We start from the raw sequence: 21908 nt of genomic DNA, 5'->3' as shown, positions 1-21908 counted from the left end.
GCACGACTACAGCAGTACTATAGTACAGCCCTCCATTAATAAGACTGAGCACAGCACAGTGTAAGCGAAGCACATGAGTCATGTGTAACACAACCCCCCAAGGGATGCAGCAAAAGCAAGCTGGTCACGAGACCACAGAAGGGAATTGTTCTAATTATGGCATGTGGGATGCAACGCTGCAGAAACCACAGCCTGTCTCCGCAGCTCCCCAGCTCATGTACGTAACGAGGACAGAGGAGACTGTAGCATCCCCACAGACACCTGGAAATTACATAATGTGTTGTTAGCAGATTATATATACTTCATCTCTGTTTGTATGAGTGGGGTGATAAAGCCTGTCTTCCTAAAAGGAATGTTTAGCATCATTTGATTGTATCCATTGCACCATTGAGCCCAATCCGTCACCCTAAGGCAGCATAAATAATATCCAAAGCACCCACAAATAGATGCCTGCCTTTTCTTTTCTTGAATGTTCCTGAAGAAGCAGATTTCTCCACTGCCATTGGCAGATTATTCCATTGCTAAGCAGTTTTTATGACTTGCATTTTCTTGACTTAAATCTGCCTTCTTTTAACTGAGATGAATTGGAGGTGGAACATAACTTGAGAAGAGCTGTGCTAAATCAGGCCAAAGGCCTAGCTGTTGTCCAGCATCCTGTTTCACACAGTGGCCAACCAAATGCCCCAGTGGGGGAAGCCCACAAGCAGGACAGGAGTACAGTAGCACCCTCCTACTCACATTTCACAGCAGCTGGTATACAGAGGCACACTGCCTCTGGTAGCGGAGATAATATGACTAGTAGCCACTGATAGCTGTATCCTAGACTAGTGAGGGCGCTTTGGAGGAGGAGGGAAAGAGGTTGGAGGAGGCTCAGGATAAGCCCTCCTCTTTCCCCCCTCTCCGAGGTTGGGTTTCTGACCTCAGAGAGGCAGCCAGTGCAGTTCTCTCTACTCCGGCTGCGAGGGGGTTGGGGAGATGGTTGGATCTCCAATTCCCCCTTCCAAAGTCAGAGCGCTGCCTGTACTATCCTATGGTCTTTGAGATGCTTGCCCAGGAACTGTAGGTTAGCTCTCCTAGGCTTATTCATGTCACACTGTGGTTTAGCAGGACATCCAAACGTGGCCTTTATCAAAGTTCTAGTAGCATGCGGTCTTTGTGTTAGTTACATATCAGTTACATATCATTTATCTGTAATGTATATGTATGTTTTTTTAATTGATATGTGATCTTTTGCACAAATTAGGGTAAATTTATCAGAATCCATTTTGGAACCACAGGCAAGCTCTCATCAGCTGATATTGAAATCTGTAAGTAGCATGCTAACTTACATAATTACTTGAGCTATGTATTCTGTCTGTAAGTTTCAACTTGTTTCCCGGCCTAACCCTTCACTCTCCAACCAGATCTACTAGAGAAATCCCGCGTTATTTTCCAGCAACCAGGCGAAAGGGACTACCACATCTTCTATCAGATCTTGTCAGGAAAGAAAGCAGAACTGCAAGGTAAGCTCCAGGAAGGATGTGGTGTGTGGATGTTGAGAGATGGGACTAGTCTGAATTCATGCACAGTGGAGGAGCAGAGGCAACATGATTAGGTTAAACAGGACTGCCAGGCTTATCTAAGCTGATTAACACTGTTTCAGTACAGAACTGAAAAGTGAAAATAGATCACTTGCAGAACACTGTTAGGTTAAGTAGTTTATTTTACACCATTTAAAATAAATTAAAGGTGCAATCAACCTTTCATTGAAATAAATGGTCACTGTCATTTAGCACTGATTTTAATTGGATATTTAATCCCCCTTTTGGCCATGCCATGCCCTGGAACATTCTTGATGCTAAACACAAACTTCTGCCTGAATCCAGCAAGGCAAAATGACACATGGAATCAAGGTTTCCACTTATGGATCCCTTTGCTTGGTAATATTCTATATATGCAACAAAATGGTGGACCCATGGAAGGGTCATAGCTCAGGGGCAGGGCCACCCCAAGCCTTCTTGCTGCCTGAGGCAACGGACAAGATGGCACCCCCTGCCCATTCCATGTATAGAAGCTGGCTGGACTGGCATTTCAGTACTAGTGATGGGATAGTGTCCTCCACCAGACCTGAGGCAACAGGCTAGTTTAGTCTAGGGGTGTCCGTCTCCGGAAAATCTTTTGGGTTGACTGGATTTCCACTGCACGGCCAATTTGACTTGTGTTTGTGAGCCAAACCGCACATTTTCCTTTTTCTTTTCTTTTTTAATTTGGGGAAATAGACATTTGGGCAAATTGCAGTTGTAAGTTTGTGTAATTTGTGCACATTTCAGCTGCAATTTGTGCAAATCTCTATTTGCATAAACACAAAAAACAATCCCCCCCCCCCCGAGAATCCACCTGCTAGCCATACTTGCTGTGGACCAAGTTGGGCCATCTGGCAGAAGATGGAATGGGGTCCGGGGGCTGAGCCGACAAAAACTCATCAAGCTCCACCCCCAACCGGATTCTTCTGACACCCCTAATTTAGTGGGGCTAGGACAGGGTGTGTGACTTGCATAACTCTGTCCTCCAACAGAGAGAGACAGGCAGGGAGATGATGAGAAACAGCTGGGAGGCTGCCACCACTGTCCCCCAGCATCTGCCACCTGAGGAAATCACCTCACTCTGCCTAATGGTAGAGCTGGCCCTGCTCATTAGCTGGCCCTGCGTTGCATGCAGATTATCCCAGCTTCAATTCTTGACAACTCAGTTTAAAAAGGGATTTGGTACCTGGTGAGGGGAGAGGCCTTTCTCTGTCTGGGACCAACTGCCAGTAGACAATACTGGGCTAGATGCAGTCTGACTTGGCTTAAGGAATCTTCCTGCGTACCTGGGCAAGTGTTGATATCCAGCATTTGGGATTGTGCATGCAGTTCCTGATGCTGGCTAAGGGATGGCCAACACACGACAGTGAAGATGCATACAATCCCCATCAGCCTTGTATAATATGGATGAAGATGTGCCTCCTCATCCGTATTGCAATCCACATCTGCTACTTGAAGTTGCTACCCCCGTTGTTATGTATGGTTATCTCTAGATTTGGGGACAGGGTTTTTTGTCTATGGCACATTTTTGCTTATTACATTCAGATACAGTGATTGTGAGCTGATACAGATTTCTAGAGCTCCCCAGTTTGGTAGGGCTTCTTGTAATACAGCAAAGCATCACTTTATCCGTGTGCTAAAATGCTGCTTGGCAAAAGCAGTAATAATCTCATTTGAGTTCTTGTCATCCAGGCAGAGTGGCCCATCTGCTAAACTCTTAACCCAGTTAGCCTTTCCTGTGGTCTAATTAAGGCAGATTAGAGGAACTGTTTCAGAGTAATTTTGTGCTAACAGGATTTGGACGCAAATATTGTACTGTGCAAATGTACTTTCTACGGTGAATTTATTCCCGCACTACACACATTGGCTGAGAACGTTGCATGCGTAAGCTGCCATCCAAACACTTAATTTCCTTTCATTTATTATATTTCTATACTGCCCAATAGCCAAAGCTGTCTGGGCAGTTTATAAAGATTAAAAAACTTAAAAAATACAATATTGTAACATAATATAAAACCATTTACATACACACACATAAACAATTTTAACCATCAACAATAAGACAGCCTGGGAAATTTGCGCAAATTGCAGCTGTGCTGTGCATAATGTGTGCAAATTGCAGCCGCAGTGTGCAAATGTCTATTTATGGGGGGTGCGGAATGGAAAAAGTTCCTGGATCTCAGGAAAAATATGACTCAGCTAGCAAATGCAAGCCAAGCTGGGGGTGCCATGGATATCTGGCGAGTCCCCAAAGGACTGGATTTCCCAGCGATGGAATCCCTAGTCCCTGCTATCAATCTGGCTGCTGCGAGATTGTTAGCTGTTACAATCAATTGTTCACAAGTAGTCCTACTGCAGGGTGCAGTGGAGGTAAATTACTAGCAATAATATTTTTTATATGACAGTCCCTACCCTTTGAACACATGTCCTATTGGCTTAACAAAGTTGCTAAACCTTACGTCTGTCCTGCTTTTCGGGCTAATTGCCCTGATATTGCCATTTGGATTTACATTGCTTCTGTACATGGGACCAGCTGAGAGCTCTTGGGTTGACTTAGGCTTTGTGCGGGCCGGTACCAGCATCCTTTATCAAGGGTGGCAGAGGAAGGATCAGCAGGCAGGGCTGCCTGTGGTACTATGCTGACAAATGGGGCTGTTGACCATGTGGAATGAGCTCTCAATGCACAAGAGTCATTAGGCAGCACTGTGTGGAGAGATGTAATTATTGTAGCACAAAAATATAGTCAATTTGCAATTTCAACTCAGCTTGGAATCCAGGCTCTCTGTTAACACTGCATGGGGTCAGAAGCAAGTTAGCACTACAGCAGGGATGAGGAACTTGTGGTCCTGCAGATGTTGTTGCCATCAGCCCTAGCCAGCATAGGCAATGGGGATGAGAGTTGCAGTCTGACAACATCTGGAGGATGACATGTTCTCCATCCCTGCACTACAGACTGTATTACTTCTGGGAGAGCAAGGGCTGGTGCTGAAAGACCCACATCAGAGCCAGGTGTTTTTGTAACTGTTTCTCATCTTTGGTGCATCGAACTGGATACCAGCAGAGGAGTAAACCATGTTCTATAGTGCAAATGTGTTTTTTGTACCTCCCAGAAGCCTCTTGTGTTTGGCACCAATATTGTAAGACTACAATCCTGTATCCATTTACTTGAGGGTAAGCCCCATTTAACCTAATGGACTTCCTTCTGAGTAGACATTATAAGTTTGTACTGTAAGTGATCTAGTTTAGAAACTGAAATTCTAAATATTTGTGCAGGCGTAATTCCTTCTAACAATATGGCATTGCCCTGTGCTGCATTTTGACTCATGAGATGCATTTATCAATAGACCAAATCTCAAGAAGAGAAGCTGTTTTAACTTTTCTTCATTTGCAGACATGCTGCTGGTGTCAACAAACCCATATGACTACCACATCTGCTCGCAAGGTGTAGTTACTGTGGACAATTTAGATGATGGGGAAGAGCTGATGGCAACTGATGTAAGATTTTCATTTCAATTAAAGATGTATGCTAAGGGGCATAAATCTGTTAAGGAATTTCTTTTCATGAGTGATTGTTTTCACTGAACTTATGGCAGTAAATTTGACCCAATGCACACCCAACATGGAATTTGCACCATAGTTGCGGGTAGTTGAGCATCAATATGCAGCCAAGCCAGGGCATCAAGGTACAGTGTAATTTTCAATATACAGAATGGTCTTAACATGGGGCATTTTTCTTAGCCTAGTTTTACTTCTTGCGTTAAGTCAGTAGGGATGTGCAGACACAGCCGTATAGCCTGTAGGTTTTCATTATATTCAGGAAGCATGGAAAAACCATTCTCAACTGTATACATGTGTCCAGATATGGTGAGACGGCAACAATAAATCTATGTCATCAAATATCAGCTTTAATAATTCTTAAATCTTGATCTTCCATAACTGAGAAAGTGTTTGTGGTCACATCCCGTTTATAATGGCAGAAACAGTAAGAAAAACACATCAGGTATAAATAGTCCACTTTGTTGTAAGTAAGGTCTATATAAAGACAACATCTTGCTCATTGCAATCTCTGTGGTTGACCTTAAATAACCTCCTGATAATTTCCTGCATATAGCAAATGTGAGTGGCACAGACACATACAGAGATCTTCTGGCTTACTTTCCCCCAGCTACAGCATTTCATTCTTCATAAGATTCACAGGATCTTCTTATGGATGGGAGTTGGCTTAATTTTATGTTTATTTTACATCTATTTTATATATTTTTTTACATTTTTGATAATGGATTTTTCATGCTGTTAATGACTCCGTACATTTGGGGAATAGGGCATGGTGAAAATAAATAATAGACACCTCTCGTTCCACTAGTTTCTGTTTTGAAATGTCAATACCAATGTACGAGCACAAACACCAGCCGTGCAGTGAGAGCACTCTAGAAAATAAAGCCGCGTGTTGTTTCAGAGGCAAGTGACAAAATGTCCTGTTCTTTTTTTCTTTCCACAGCAAGCCATGGATATTTTGGGCTTTGTTGCAGATGAAAAATACGGTGCCTACAAGCTCACAGGTGCCATCATGCACTTTGGAAACATGAAATTTAAACAGAGACCCAGGGAGGAGCAGGCGGAGGCTGATGGCACGGAAAGTGAGCACTTCCCTGTCTGTTCATGCACCATGTTACACATCCTGCGTTAGACTGCAAGCCTGCTTTATTTTTTATTTTTGATCTAGGGTCATTCTCCTTACATGGAAGTCAAATCTACTTGTGTGGATGCCACATATAAATAACCATGGGATCATGCATGCTCAGCCTCCACACATTCAGTATAATGTCTGCAAGAGTCACCCTGCATGCCCCTGTACATGGGGCAGACTCTGTCCATACAATTAGCTTCCCAGTTGCATGGGCAGAGCCACCCATGCATGCAGTTGTACACCTGGGGGCTCCTGCAGACATAGGCTGGCCACTTCAGGATTGCCAAAAAAAGAGAAAATCCATCACCAAACAAAAGGACAAAAGACGACAGTGATTTTCGTAACATTTGCATATGCTAATTTATATGCATAGATGCAAATTTAGGCATCATTAATCTAATTCAAAGAGAAATACAGTACATCTCACCATAGTGGGAAACACTTAGGGATGCTGTGAGCGTCCATTTGGAAGCTCGAGGTCAACAGGTTCCCGCCAGTTCAGCCCCCCGTACACCAATCCATGACTTCCTGCTCTTGCCCAACTCAGCGCATGCCAACTCACTGTGACCTGGTGTCCAGGTGCTTACTGTTGATGGGCACCAGTTCTTATGGTTCTTTGTCTTTCAACTGGAGCTGGCAAGGACAGCCCTTTAAACAGAGGACACCTTCAAATAGGGGATGGTCCTCTGGCAGCCCATCAAATAAAGGACGGCTTCAAATAGGGGATGGTCCTCTGGCAGCCCTTCAAATAGAGGGCTGTCCTCTGTAAAAGAGAATACCTGGCCATCCTATCAGACATTATCCTGAATAACTGGAATTTAGACATGTGGATTCCCCCTCCCTCCACAAATTTAGATCAGATTCTTAGGTCTGCACAATTTATGACCTAGCAAGCTGAAACAGCCCACCAGCCATGCATTGAGGCCAAGCAGTTGGAGGCCCGATAACACTTTTCTGCATGCCCCCATGTGACAGTCCCAGGCAGGCAGCAAAACCAGGAGGTTCATTGAGGCCCTGGTCAGCTGCTTGGCTTAGTGCAGGGGTGTTGAATGTCTTTCAGCTTGAGGGCTGGATTTGGTTTCGGAGAAGCTCTTGGGGGCTGCATTCCAGTGGTAGGTGTTGCTGAAGGCAAAAGGGAAAGAGCCAAAATATCAAAAATACCAGGATACTTTAGCTCAAAGCTCTTACTGCCAGCAACGAAGCCTTAGGAGAGGCATTTCAAATGTTTACCATTGGGGGAAAATGCGCAAAATCAAGAAAACCTCCTTACGATTAACTGTCAGGGGAAAGGGGGTGAGTGCAGGGGAAAGGTGGGGCCAGAGGATTGGGACTCCAGGTGGACCAGATTTGGCCAGTGGGCCTGAGTTTCAGCACCCCTGGCTTGGTTGGTCATCTCTTGTGCTGGCCTATCTTACATACTCATGGCATTCACTGTGTACCCATGCAGTGAATGACACTGCAGTGGAATCCTCACCCATAAGGATCTCTGTACAACATGCACTATGTGAACTTCCACATAGGAAACATCATAATGAACCAGCCTGGAATCAGAGAAGAAGTCTGCTTGGTTTGGTGTCTGATCTGATCACATGATGTGAGAGGGATTTGAGCAAGGCTCATTGTGAAAGATGTCTTTAAAAGGGAGGCATCTGCTCTGTTTTTCCATGAGATCATGTATCTGGGTGCAGAGCTGCATGGGAAAGTTGGCATGAAGTAGATGTGAGCTATTGGGAATAGTGCAGGTACAGTGAGAAAGATGGATACCAGTTCACATCGTTGTGTACCTGTGCATACAGTAGCATGGAGGAGTGTGTGAGCCTGCATATTTGTGACACAATGCATATAAAAGGTCCGAACGTATAAGACCGACTCTGGCCATTTGCGCTGGCTGCCTATATGCTTCCGAGCAAAATTCAAGGTGCTGGTTTTAATTCATAAAGACCTACACAGCTTGGGATCGCAATACCTGACAGCACGCCTCTCCTGAAATGAACCTACCTGTACGCTATGTTCAGCATCTAAGGTCCTCCTCCAAGTGCCTCCTCCAAGGGAAGCTTGGAAGGCAGCAACGAGGGAGAGGGCCTTCTCAGTGGTGGCCCCCCATCTGTGAAACAAGCTCTCTGATGAGGTCCACCTGGCGCCAACATTATTATCTTTTCAGTGCCAGGTTAAGACCTCTCTCTTTCCCCAGGCATTTGGCAGCACATGACAAGTTTTTAATCAGTCCTGGATGTGTCTTTAGTTATGACTGACAGTTCACAGTTGTTTTTAGTTATATGTTGTTTGTGTATATTGTTTGTGTGCTTTTATGTAAATGGGTTTTAATATTGTATTTCATGTTTTAACTTCTGTAAACCACCCAGAGAGCTTCGGCTATGGGGCAGTATAGAAATGTTAATAAAAACAACAACAACAACAACAAATGGAGAGCAACCCATAGGCCATCTATTACACAACAACCTCCCTATATCTAGGATGAAAACTAGAGTGAACTGTTTTTAGCACTGCTCTGCGCCTCTTCTTTCTTTCTTTCTTTCTTTCTTTCTTTCTCTCTCTCTCTCTCTCTCTCTCTCTCTCTCATAATTTCTTTCCTTCTAAAGCTGTTGGAAATTGTATTGTAGATGCTACGCTATTTGCGTTCCCCTTATTTTCGCCATAGTCTATGTAAATGTTTACGTAGTCTAAGACGTGCCAAAATAAGGAACGCAAATGGCGGCGCCCATGGGCACTGCCATTTGTGTACGCGCGTTTTTTTTTCTCTTAAATCAGCCGTGATAGGCTACGTAAACATTTACGTAGCCTATCACGGCTGACTGCAGGGACGCAAATGGTGGCGGCTATGGCCGCCGCCATTTGCGTCCCTGCTAGCCAGCGGCCAGATGTCCGGCCGCTGGTGGAGCCGGCCGGTGGCTCTGCAGAATCTCTGCGGAGTGGAGCCGGCCGGCCAGAATTTCGGGGGGAGGGACGGAGCGCCTCCCCCCCCAGCATCAGCATAATCCGTGAACAGGTAAGTGACTTTCGTACATCCCTACAGCACCATCACACTCATGTTCCTCAGCAACTGGTATACAGAGGCATACTGCCTCTGTTACTGGAGGTAATACATACCCATCGAGACTAGTAGCCATTGTTAGCCTTATCCTCCATGAATTTGTCCAATCCCCCTTTAAAGCCATCCAAAGTGGTGGCCATCACTACATCTTGTGGTAGCTTTAACTGCATACTGTGCAAAGAAGCACTTCCTTTTATCTGTCCCGAATCTCCCACCATTCATCTTCATGGAATGGCCCAGGGTCTAGTATTATGAGGGAGAAAAACATCTGCCTATCCATTTTCTCCACAACATGTGTACTATTGTGAACCTCTGTCAAGTCACCCCATACTCGCCTTTTTTCTAACCTAAACATTCCTAGATGTAACCTTTCCTCATAGGGGGTTGCTCCAGCCCCTTTATCATTTTTGTTTTAACCCATTTCCTCAATAATCCTTGATCAGACCCTGTCATCTTGGTTTCACCATTGTCATTTCCATGTGACTGGGATCTGCACAATGCCAGGATTACTTTCTAGAGACTAAAAAAATGTCAAAAGATGTCAGTAGCTAGATGTTCCAATGCAGATGCTGATGAAACAAAGTGCTTTTATGAAGGATCTATAGATCTAAGGCGTTTTAGTATATTAAATGTTAAATAAAATATAATTTCTGTACAGTGTGGATGTTCACTGGGATTGTAATTAAATTAATATGTTTTAATGTTGTGCTTTGGAATGATTTGGAGTTGTTTTTATACTTCAGTGTTCTAAATAATGCTAGAATCTTCGCTAGATTAGAAATAAAGCGAGCTATACATTTAAATCAATCCAATCCCAAATCAATCAATCCACGGAAATGCTGTCTCTCTCTCTCTCTCTCTACTAGGTGCTGACAAAGCTGCTTACCTGATGGGAGTTAACTCTTCTGATATGCTTAAGGGTTTGGTGCATCCTAGAGTGAAAGTTGGAAATGAGTATGTGACCAAAGGCCAAAATGTAGAACAGGTGAGAAGGTATTTACACCACATGGTCCAGCATGGTGCTCACTCCATACACATGGATTTCACTGATCTGAGGGCTCCATTTCCACCACCACTTATCTCTGTTCACCACCTGGCCAGGCACTCCCTGGCCAGCACCTGACTGGGCAGGCCAGCAGTTGCAGCATCCAACCTGGCAGCATATGCCCACAGACTAAAGCCAGGCCACATAGGGAGAGGCCTTACGTAGACCCCCCCAAGTCTCTTCTGGACTCTCAGGAGACTTGGCAAGATCTTGTGAGACTTCAGGCAAGATTTGGGAAGGCCTGTATATATAATGCCTCTCCCCTTGTGGCCCAGCCTCAGTCTGCCAGCAGCTACTGTCCGATCACGTGCCGACTATGGAGGTCCTGCTGTTGGCTTTCTTTTTTGATAGACGTGCAGCAGCTATAGCGCTTCCATCAAAAGAGAAAGTGGCCAGGAGCAGTACTGGGGAGGCATGGTGGCTGCCCTCCCAGTCTGTTGCTGGGGGGTCCTAACCCCTGCAGGCTGAACAGTAGTGGCTGACTAATACTCATAGATTCAAGCTCTCTGGGTGTGAGCCAGAAATAATGTCAGGCCTAGCAGCGCCCCTCTCTGGAGGTATTCATTACTATAATTTATATTGCATTTCTTCAATACAATGCTAACCAGAAACAAATCCCATTGATTTCAGTGGAACCTAGTTTCAAGTTAGTATACAGGCTTAATTGATCCTAAATGTACAAAATACTTCTCAAGCTTTATTTTGCTTAATCCCACAATAATATTGTGAAGCAAGTCATGATTTGGGCTTTTGTAAAACAAAACTCAAAAAAGAATGTGGGCTGAAAAAATGTTGTAGTCCTGGTAACTGTGAATCCTGCTTAGAAAATTATCTGGCATCAGTACCAAAATCTACCACATGCATCTGTGTGAAAAAGATGGTTTATGCAGAACTGGGTCTGCAAAACCTATGGCTCTATGCAGTTATTATTAATGGATGCATTACAGCATCCAAGTCCTTGATTACACTGGAAAATTGAAAAAGCAAGAAACTATCGAAGCACCCAAGGAACTGGGCAAATTTCAGTTCAGCTAAGGCCCCATCTACACGAGCCTTTTACTCCAGGGTGGCTGCGAGTACAGGTCCCTTGGGACAGATGACATAGTTGCCGCTTCGAAGCTATCCATGGTTTTCTCCTGGAAAATGCAGATTTCCGAAGAGGCGTTTTGCTGCGATGTTTTTCGTTTGCTGTGGGTTTCCCACAGTTGCGAGCCATCTGTCCCTTCCCCAAACTGACTTCGTATTTTGCAGTGGGTGTGTTGTAGGCGTGTGTAGTGCTTGCGTCACTCTGTGACGCCCTTTGCTGCCCCCGTCCCTTCATACTCCTAGATAGGTGTTTTCATTTATTTAATCACACTTTTACACATTTTTGCAGCTTCATTATTTTGGAGCGATGGGTAGGCACGTACCGCTCACACTTGTGAATGTGAACCATCGTGAGAATCTCAGGCTGGGGAACTGACAAAGAGTTGGTGTGAAATGAAGGAGCACAGATCACCCACATTTTACCTAATGAGGGCCAGAAAGATGCAACAGAGCCCCTAAAATCCAAAACAGCCACTGAAGTGTTGCACCCCCACACTCACGGGACTGCACAGCTGTGCATTAAAGTATAATGTATACTTATAAAGTATACTTTATAAGTATAAAGTATAAAAAAAAGGGCACAGTGGAGTCTGTTAGGGAAGCCCGCAGTAAATCGTGAGTATATTGCAGCAGAAGCTAATTCGAAGCTGAAATGCTGTGCAGTTGCAACAGAGTGAAGGGTGAAAGCGGTGCCATGCAGACAGGGCCCAAGAAATATGTTGCTTGGAGCAGAGAAGGATTCCACACATTCCTTTTTTTGCAGGTGGGGAACTGGCTGTAAGAGGAAATTTATTTTGTCAAAACTATATGGTGGATTCAGAGCTAAACTGAGGTTTGTGTATCCCAGGTCCACCACTCTTTGTAATGGACTACACTGCATCTTAGCTTTTGGTATACAATTATATTGTAGGTTTAAACCCAGGCAGCTGGTAGAGCCTGAGCTGGGAAGTGGGATGCTCAGAGGCACTATCTCCAGCCACCTTGATGGTAAGGTTCATTCTTGATGATTTATCCAGTCCTTGTTTCACATCTTGGCTGTAGGTGACCTATGCGGTTGGTGCCTTATCCAAGGCAGTATATGACAGAATGTTCAAGTGGCTGGTTACCCGCATCAATAAGACCTTGGACACTAAGTTGCCGAGACAATTCTTCATTGGGGTGTTGGACATTGCTGGCTTTGAGATCTTTGATGTGAGTAATTGATACCAAACACATCCATAGAAGCAACAGAGTGGTTTAAAGTAATAATCTGTTTTAGTTAGAAGATAATATTTGTGGAAAGAGTCACTTTATCCATGTCCTCTGGCTTACTCATTTTATCAGGAAAGAACTGTGTGGACTAGTTAGGATATATACCATTGTTAAGAGCACTAGGGATGGACGGAACACTTACCTTCCATTCCGTTCTGTTTCCGCTGGGGGGGGAGGCGCTCCGTCCCTCCCCCTGGAATCCTGCCCGGCTGGCTCCGCTCCGCGGCCAAGCCGTGGAGCTGCCAGCCAGCTCCGGCCGCCCGCAGCTGGACATCCAGCCACTGGGCAGCCTGCAGGGACGCAAATGGTGGCTGCCGTAGCCGCCGCCATTTGCATCCCTGTATTTAGCTGTGATAGGCTACGTAAGTATTTACGTAGCCTATCACGTCATGGTAGGTTAAAAAAAAAAAGCGTACGCAAATGGCGGCGGCTACGGCCACCACCATTTGCGTTCCTTATTTTTCGCCGTCTTAGTCTACGTAAATATTTACGTAGACTATTATGGTGAAAAGAAAGGGGAACGCAAATAGTGTAGTGGGCGCTATTTGCATTCCCCTTTCTTTTCGCTGTAATAGTCTACGTAAATATTTACGTAGACTAAGACGGCGAAAAATAAGGTACGCAAATGACGGCGGCCGTAGCCGCCACCATTTGCATACGCTTTTTTTTTTTTTAACCTACCCAGATGTGATGTAAGTCTTTACGTAGCCTATCACGTCAATGTAAAAAAAACAGACCAGACTGCAAATGGCGGCGGCGGCAGCCGGTCAGAAGACCAGCCGCCACTGGAGCTGCTGCCGTCTGGAACATCCGCCCTAGGTAAGCTTTGTCCCGGGGGGATGCGCAGGGGGGTGGCAGGCCATTCCGCCATGGTTTTCAGGGGGCAGAATGCCAGTGCATTCGGCCTCACTGAAATCCGTGGCGGAATTCTCCGCCATCCATAAAGAGCACACACCTCGGAAAGCACAAAACTATAACTAGAGTTGTGAGATCTGGTCCTTCCTTTCCTTTTAGCTTTCCAAAGCAACAGCCTACTCCTGTCTCTGCCTGAACTCCTCAGCCACTGGAGAGCTGGATATCTTTGTCCTATGAAAGAAACTTGCATAATGAAAACATTTGAGCCTGAATTCAGGAAAAATTAGTTGGGTTTAATTCCTATTGAAAACTGTATCTGATATTAGTTTCAATGAGAATTAAGCAGGACTAGCTTTCTCTGCATCAGGCGTTTGAGAAATATGCTTGCATAATTTTCCTTGGCACACTTTCATAATTAATTCAGCTGTCCTCAGTCTTATCCAAATCTGAAAATTAAGCAAGTCATGTTCTGCACGTTTAAACAGAAGCTACTCCTAAAGAAATGTCAGCCATATACTGACAGTAGACATATTTGTCTCAGTTCCTCTCTGTGACCCTATGCAAATTGAATTTTATGATTTCCCCCCTTCATAGTATAATAGCTTTGAGCAACTTTGCATCAACTTCACAAATGAAAAACTGCAACAATTTTTCAATCACCACATGTTTGTCCTGGAGCAAGAAGAGTACAAAAAGGAAGGCATTGAATGGGTATTCATTGACTTTGGATTGGATTTGCAGGCCTGCATCGATCTCATTGAAAAGGTAGGGAGCATTTCGTCAAGGCTCCTGTTCAGTGGTAGGAAAGGCTCACCACAAAGCCAGGGTGGCAGAGTGGTTAGAGCAAGGGTGTAGAACCTCAGGCCAGGTGGCCAAGTCTGGCCCTCCCGGGGTCCCAATCCAGCCCTCAGGGTTGTCTCAGGTGGCCATGCCCCTTTCCTCTAACCACCAACGTTTTGTGGTTTCCTGCCTTTTGTGCAGTTTTTCTCCCATTCTAAAAGGTTGAAATGCCTCTGCTAAGGCCTAGTTACTGGTAGTAACAGCCTTAAACTTTGGCCCCGCCCTGCTCCTTTTGCTGTTGGTCCCAGCCATTTTGCTTTCGATCCCGCCCACCGCAGGAATGCGGCCCCTGAGAGCCTCTCCAAAATTCAGTTCAGCCCTCGGGCTGAAAGAGATGCAACACCCCTGGATTAGAATGTCAGACAAGGCCCTGAGAGACTCAGGTTACCGCTCAGCAATGTAGCTTATCGCTTGATCTAAGGTCAGTCATGGTCTTTGAGCTTACCCTATCTCACAGCATTCTTGTGAGGATAATGTATAAAATGAGGGAAGGGAACCATGTTCTCACAAAAACTCTCTGGGTGGTTTTTGGGAACTACCCGGGGACCTTGGCTATTGGTCAGTATAGAAATGAAATAGAAATGAAATAAATAAATGTATGCCTCCTTTAGCTTCTTTGAAAACAATAACTTCTTTAAAAATTCTACTACTACTACTAATGCTGCTGTTACTACTAAACCATAGCAGTGTACTCAGTAGTATTTATTTCTTGGTGTTTCCACTGAAGATATATTTGTTCCACCTAAGAGCTTCACCTATTGGGCAGTATAGAAATGAAATAGATGATAGATAGACAGTCAGTCAGACAGACAGACATTCCCTTTTCCATGTTATTTGACAATGCTCAGAGATGTGGCAGCCACATTCAAAGCAAGCATGTGCTCTGTCCTGAACCAATAGCCATTAAAAATCAATCTCCTTGACAGGTTTCCCCATTAGCTATAAGAAGCCTGCATAGCTTTTGACCCACCGAGCCAAATGTAGCCCGAGGGCACATATCAATACAAACACACCCCAGTTTTTTTTTCTGCCTGCTCAGGACTGCAAAAACAGGGGAAATGTCAATTACTTGGCATGCCATGATAATAGCTGGTGTTCAGCTTTCTGGGTCACAAGTTGTACAGACCCGAGCTATAGTAATGACATGTTGGTTTCTGACTGATTCGCTGAAGAAAAAATAAGTCAGCCCATCAAAGCATTTTGAAAACCAAAGTATCAATATTATGTCAGCAATCAGTATAAAATGTAACATTTTCACACTGTGCCACCAGGTCTGATAGCAGCCTGAAAAAGTAATATATCGATGGCTTTGCAAAAAATAAAAATAAATCCCCACATGTGGCATTCATTCATGCTAACCCAAAAGATATTCTTGGAAAACAAAATCCTAATGTTTCTCTTCTGATTTTTATGAACAGCCCTTGGGCATCTTGTCTATCCTTGAAGAGGAATGCATGTTCCCAAAGGCTACAGACATGACCTTCAAAGCCAAGCTCTACGACAACCATCTTGGCAAATCACCCAACCTGCAGAAACCCAGGCCTGACAAAAAAAGGAAGTACGAAGCACATTTTGAACTCCTGCACTATGCTGGAGTGGTAAGTTTTTGGCATTTGCAGATATGGACACCATAGAAACTCCCTTCAATGGCTTTCGCCTCATAGATTGGAATCCTGTTACGATGAAATTCCATGGTGTCATGAAGCACAGTGGTTCTAAACAGCAAGAGAAGAATGCCACACTGGAGCTTTGGGGAGGTGTTTTCTTGGGGTGAAGATTCTGAGTGCGGTAGAAGTGGTTTGGACACATTTCTGTGCCTTAAAAACACACGCCTTGGAATTCAACGTATATGTATCCAAACCACTTCCACTGCACTGTAGAATGTCTGTCCTGGCTTTTACATTTTCTAGGTTTGTCATGAAAATTATGATAGCAGGAAAAGGATCCATATAAAGAAGGACCGTCAGCTCAGTAGCAGGAGCACATGCTTTGCATACGAAAGGCCCCAGGTTCAGTCCTTGGCATCTCCAGATGGGGCTGAGAAATGAGGTTTCTCTCCTGTCTGAAACCCTGAAGAGGTACTACCAGTCAACGTAGACGTTGCTGAACTAGATGGACCATTAATGGTCTGACTCAGTCTGAAGCAGTTTCCTAAGTTCCTATAAGGGACAGGAGGAATAGAAAGGCTGGGAGGATATGCAGAAGACTGAAGTAGTGGTTATTTAGGAGGCTGGAAATCTGATATCAAGAAGATGAATATATTGTGAGGACCATTAAAAGCCTTCCTACACAAGGCATTTATGGTGCGCTTGTGATTCCTCATTCATGGTAGTTTGCGGGTGCTTTCTATGACATTGTCATCCTCCAGGGCCTCTCCTGTACTTTGCAACCATTACAGTGGTGGGTTTTTTATCGAGGAAAGTCTGGTATTTCTGTGAAAGGTGGCATGAAACCCTAGTGTATTTCTGCAATTCTGCTATTCCACAGTGCCACCTACTGATTATGCAATAGAACATATATAGAAAGGCAGAGAATGAAACTGCCTGGGGGGAAAAATACATGTGTATAGGACCCAATCTTAATTCCGCTAAGAATCTGGAAGCAGAAGCCTCAGTAAAGTGATGGGTTAAATGCCTCATGCAGAAAAACCCTAAGAGGCTGAGAGGGATGACTGCTGAACAAGTGAATGAAATATGTCTTAGGTCAAACCAAAATATGATATGGTTTTAAGGCAAAAAGAAAGCATTTGATCTGGTTATTTAATCTCCACCTTGTGTACCTCCTCTCCTTGGCTTTCCATTCCATTCCATTCCATTCAATTCCATTCCATTCCATCCATCCATCTATCTATCTAGGTCCCTTATAATATCATCGGTTGGCTTGAGAAAAATAAAGACCCACTCAATGAAACTGTGGTGGGCACTTTTCAAAAATCTGCCAACAAACTTCTTGCAAGCTTGTTTGAAAATTATATCAGCTCTGACAGTGGTAAGTGGAACGACTTTGTTACTTTAATTCCTAGATCAAGACTTAGAAGAGATGTTGAATAAATATACCAATTCATGATATAGGAAATTCTCTCCACTTTAAATGTAATTCCCTTCAAAACATCTCTGTGGGAAGCAGAGAGATTGTCATTTCTATTGATTCAAACAGTCGGTACATCACTCAGTCTTCTTGCTGGCTCAGAACAGACCAAGATCATTTGCAGCCATAGACATTAAGTGTGCACCCATGAAATGCTTTACATGTACATCTATGAATGTCACAGACATGTGTTTGTAAATATTATACAGCATACATACCAGGGAGCAAGGAGTCCCTATAGTTTCTTGATGAGTGTACAGTTGGTGGGAATACTTCAGTGTAATGCATGGCATGGCCTATACAGAAGAGCAGACTAGAGCAGTATGGGAGGTCAGAGGCATGGATCATGAAAATACTGGAGCATGCAAATTTACACTACTACAAATCAAATGCATTTTCCAATAAAATGAAGCTTTATATCCCAGTTGGTGGCTGATTCTTTTAGTCTGCATATGGACTTGAATGGATACGTAGTGAATTGATGGTGTGAATCAGCTACCATGAGCCCAAATTCCTGTCATGCACTCAAGTTCACTGCACATGGCCAAAAGTTGTTGCTTATTGTGGCCAGCCACATGATTGGCATGGAAAAATGGCTGCATGGATTAGAAATGAAATTTAAAAACAGATGATATGCATTGGCTCTCAGTCAACATAGGCTATATTGTGTCACTTACTGCTCTGCAAGAGCTTTAAAAAAAAATAGAGACACCCATCCATCTTTAACTTAAGAGGGAGGGCACAATCCTATGAAACAGTCATCAGCCTCTGAACTCGGAGGCTGACAACTATCCAGTGCAGGGTGGCCAGACCATGGAGACGATCCTCGCCTCCATGCTCTGGCTGCCCTGCATTTTTGGCTAGACAGGCGCTTTTGGCTGTCTGGCCAGGGAACTTCTAAGCGGGTGGGGGGGGGAGGTGAGGTCGCATGGTGCATAGGAAGCTGCATAATGCAACTTCCACAGTCTCCTTCCCTCCCCGCCCTGGGACCTCCCCCTTTCCCCCATCTCCGTGCTCTGTTTTCCAAGCGCGGAGGCATAGCCAGTGCTCAAAGAACTGTGCCAGCTATGAGGGAGCGGAGGAGGGGTGGAGAGTGAAGTTTCTGGGCGCCAAGGTCAGAGCCCTGGTTCCAACCTCGGATCCCAGAAAGTGGAATATTCTGTGGCCCTCTAGACATATTCTAGTGGCCATGGGATTGCGTCCTAAGTGAAACAAGGCTCTCTACTTTAAAATACTGAGTATTTGATAAGTAAAGAACAGAGTAGTTCTCAAAACCAAATCTCTTGATTTTGCAGGTTACATGGGAAACTTCTGAAGAGCAGAAATAATGCTTAAATAATCATTTTTTGTGTCTGTGCTTTTTGGATAGAGCAATTTGCAGGTTTCCCTATAAACTGATGTTAAATAAGTAGGACTGTGACTCATTACTGAGATTTAGCTGTTATATCCTAAAGCCACAACCATTTACAGCACATTTATTAAGAACCTCAGCGCATTGATTAAGAACCTCATTTGAGTAGATGTAGTTTTCATGAAACATGAGAGGGTGTCTAGAATACACATCCAAAGCGCAAGCTCTCTATAATACACATTTGAGAAAGACCAAGCCAAAATAACACACATCTGCTACTTGCCCATCATTGCAGGTAGCTAGGCATTGCCAACTCATCCACAGAGAGTTCTGTCTACCACAGAACATCTTCTCTGGACTTTCTCCTGTGGCCTTTACACTATGTCAGCCAAAGGTCATGACCATCTTAGTGGTATCACTTCAGAGCAGCATAAAACACATGGTACAACTCATTCTCCTTTTACTTAGACTTTTAGTATCAGGGGACAAATAGACTCTTTGAGGAAGGCCATAACTCAGTGGTAGAACACACCTGCTTTGCATGCAGAGGGTCCCAATTTCAATCTCTGGCATTTCCAAATAGGGCTGGGAAAGACTTCTGTCTGAAACCCTGGAGTGCCATCGCCAGTCAGTGTAGACCAGGAGTGGGCAGAAAGTAGATCAAGATCTCCTGGTGTTTTGCAGTAGATTGACAAGAGTTTCCAACTCCCGTTTGTTCAACATAAGTAACAGTAAAATGACTCTCTCCACCTAAATTAGGATGCTGAAACTAAGAGCGCTTAGGATAACTAGGAGTGGGCTTTTGTGTGAAAGGACTGTGAGCTCAGTTCAGTTCTCATACTGAAAACAAATTCATAGCCTCGGAATATGCTCAGAGCACATTCAGTGTTCTTTCATTCTAACTTCACATCTTTTGCACCTGGCTGTGGTAGGTGGATCTTGGGGTTCTAGTAAAAAGCCAAAGCAGATCCAACAAGCCTAATGTTTGCCCACCCCTGGAATACAATATTGAGCTAGGTGGGCCAATAGTCTTATTTGGCATTTCTTATGTTCCTATCTTTGAAGTGGTTCAGAATTGAGTCCAATTAGTCAGTTAATAAAGGTATAATTAACAGAGATAATTAGATTGTTCTCAAATCTCTGGCCTAATCTCAGGTGTGTCAACAAACTTGATGAAAGCATCATACCCCAGTGGGTTAAAATGTGATAAACACACTGTTTTGTTGTTGCTTTAAACTGCAAGGGAATTGAGAACTAATGTGCAAATCGCCTTGTTCAATGTATAAAACTGATTGCTAAATCCAAGTCTGATAATTTGCTGCCAGAACAGGCAGCAAAAGTTAGCTGTGAGAACAGGAACTCGGGAAGCAGCCTTTTCCTGGTCAGAATATTAGTCCATTTAGGGTGCAATCCTATGCAGGTTTAGACAGAAAAAAGACCCACAACTCCCAGCATTCCCCAGCCAGCATAGATAAAGTGTTTCTCCCTGGTGCTGGAAAAAGAAATTCCTAGAAAATCTTAAGCTAATGGTCTTAGAGCCTTTCTACATGGGGCATTTATTGTGCGCTTGTGATTCCTTACTCACGGTAGTTTGTGGGTGCTTTACACACCATCATCACCCTCGAGGGCCTCTCCCGTTCTTTGGAATCATTTAAGAAAGGTTTTTTTCTAATGAGGAATGTCTAGTACATCCCTGAATGGCGGCATGAAACCCTCGTGTATTTGCACAATTCCACTATACTATGGTGCCACCTAGTGGTTGTGTAATGGAATATATAGAAAGGCGGAGAAAGACATCCCCCCCCCCCCCCGGAAAAAAAAAAAACATGTGTAAAGGAGTCGATCTTAATCCCATTAAGAATCTGGCAACAGAAGCCTCGGTGAAGTGGCAGTTAAAAGCTGCTTCATGTAGAAAAGCCCTCATGCTCTTTTAGGGCGTGTTTGTGTCCCTCTCTTTCTCAGGTCTCTCCAAAGTCCAACATGCTAACCACTATACTGCTTTTGGCCACCTCACTGTTCTTTGAGTATCAGCTGATACTAACAAATTGGATATTATGCTATGTACTACTGCTCTTTGCGGGGCGTGGGGTACACACACACACACACACACACACACACATATATATATATATATATATATAGAGAGAGAGAGAGAGAGAGATCTCAGCACAGAGATCTTTGGGCCCTCCTTGGGGTCTTTGGGCTCTCCTTGGGGTCATGGCTATGTGGGCTGTCATGATGAGCTCTTGCACTTTCAAATTTGCATCTATACCACTGATCAGCACTAGAACACCATCCTGGAACTCAACTGTCATAAACACTAAGATCAGCCATCAACTGATGGTTGCTCCCTGTCCATGGCTTGGTGTTGACAAGAGTGGAATGGGGAAGGAGGATATGAAGCCCCAAAAAACCACACTGAAAACACCTGAAAACATCACTGGGCCCAAGGAAAACCAGCAGATCCCTGAATGCAGCTTTCTAGAATTCTACTTATGAACATGTTGTAAATCAAATAAGGTTGTCCTTTATGTCAGTGCTGAAATCAAAATTTAACCCAATTGCTCTCTTTCTCTGTGTATTTTTTTAACTACAAGCTGATCATAGTGGAGAGAAGAAACGCAAGAAAGGTGCTTCCTTCCAAACGGTGTCATCAATGCATAAAGTAATTTTCAGTTTCCTCTTAAGTATAATATGTCATTTGTCTTTGTCTCTTTCCCATCAAGAAGATGGTATATTCAAAAGAAAGCACCTAAAAGGTTAGAAGCTTGATCCCCTTACAAGTCTGGTATTTTCAGATTTTTGAGTCAACACTTTTTTTTTTAAACATATATGTATTCATTTTTGTTTTCCCTGATTTAGCAGTTGAGATGAGATGTGTAAACAATACCCAGTTTCCCTCATTCAGCAGGGATGGAGCTAAAACCAGTTGCCAACACCTCATCCAAGATTCCAAAACATTAAAGAGTTATGTGGCACCTTAAAGTCTACCAGATTTATTGTGGCATAAATTTTCAAGGACTAGAGCTCACTCCAGTTTATGTCACAATAAGCCTGTTAATCTTTAAGGTGACATAAGACCCGTTGTTATT

At 43.9% G+C, this 21908-nt stretch overlaps 1 protein-coding gene across 1 annotated transcript in view; it reads left to right on the top strand.

The window, feature by feature from the left end:
• Positions 1-21908, top strand: part of MYH15 (myosin heavy chain 15) — a 102206-nt gene that overhangs the window by 19859 nt on the left and 60439 nt on the right. Inside the window, exons 9-18 of the mRNA XM_084843327.1 lie at positions 1244-1307; positions 1404-1502; positions 4954-5057; positions 6061-6199; positions 10168-10286; positions 12474-12623; positions 14133-14303; positions 15797-15976; positions 17234-17366; positions 21414-21481. Of these exons, the coding sequence (XP_084699453.1) occupies positions 1244-1307; positions 1404-1502; positions 4954-5057; positions 6061-6199; positions 10168-10286; positions 12474-12623; positions 14133-14303; positions 15797-15976; positions 17234-17366; positions 21414-21481 (1227 nt within the window). The remainder of the gene's footprint in view (positions 1-1243; positions 1308-1403; positions 1503-4953; positions 5058-6060; positions 6200-10167; positions 10287-12473; positions 12624-14132; positions 14304-15796; positions 15977-17233; positions 17367-21413; positions 21482-21908) is intronic.

This window comes from Heloderma suspectum, chromosome 3 (assembly GCF_057233095.1).
Source record: "Heloderma suspectum isolate Gila_16-S chromosome 3, 16-S_ref, whole genome shotgun sequence".
NCBI lineage: Eukaryota > Metazoa > Chordata > Lepidosauria > Squamata > Helodermatidae > Heloderma > Heloderma suspectum.
This window is presented reverse-complemented; position numbering and strand designations above follow the sequence as displayed.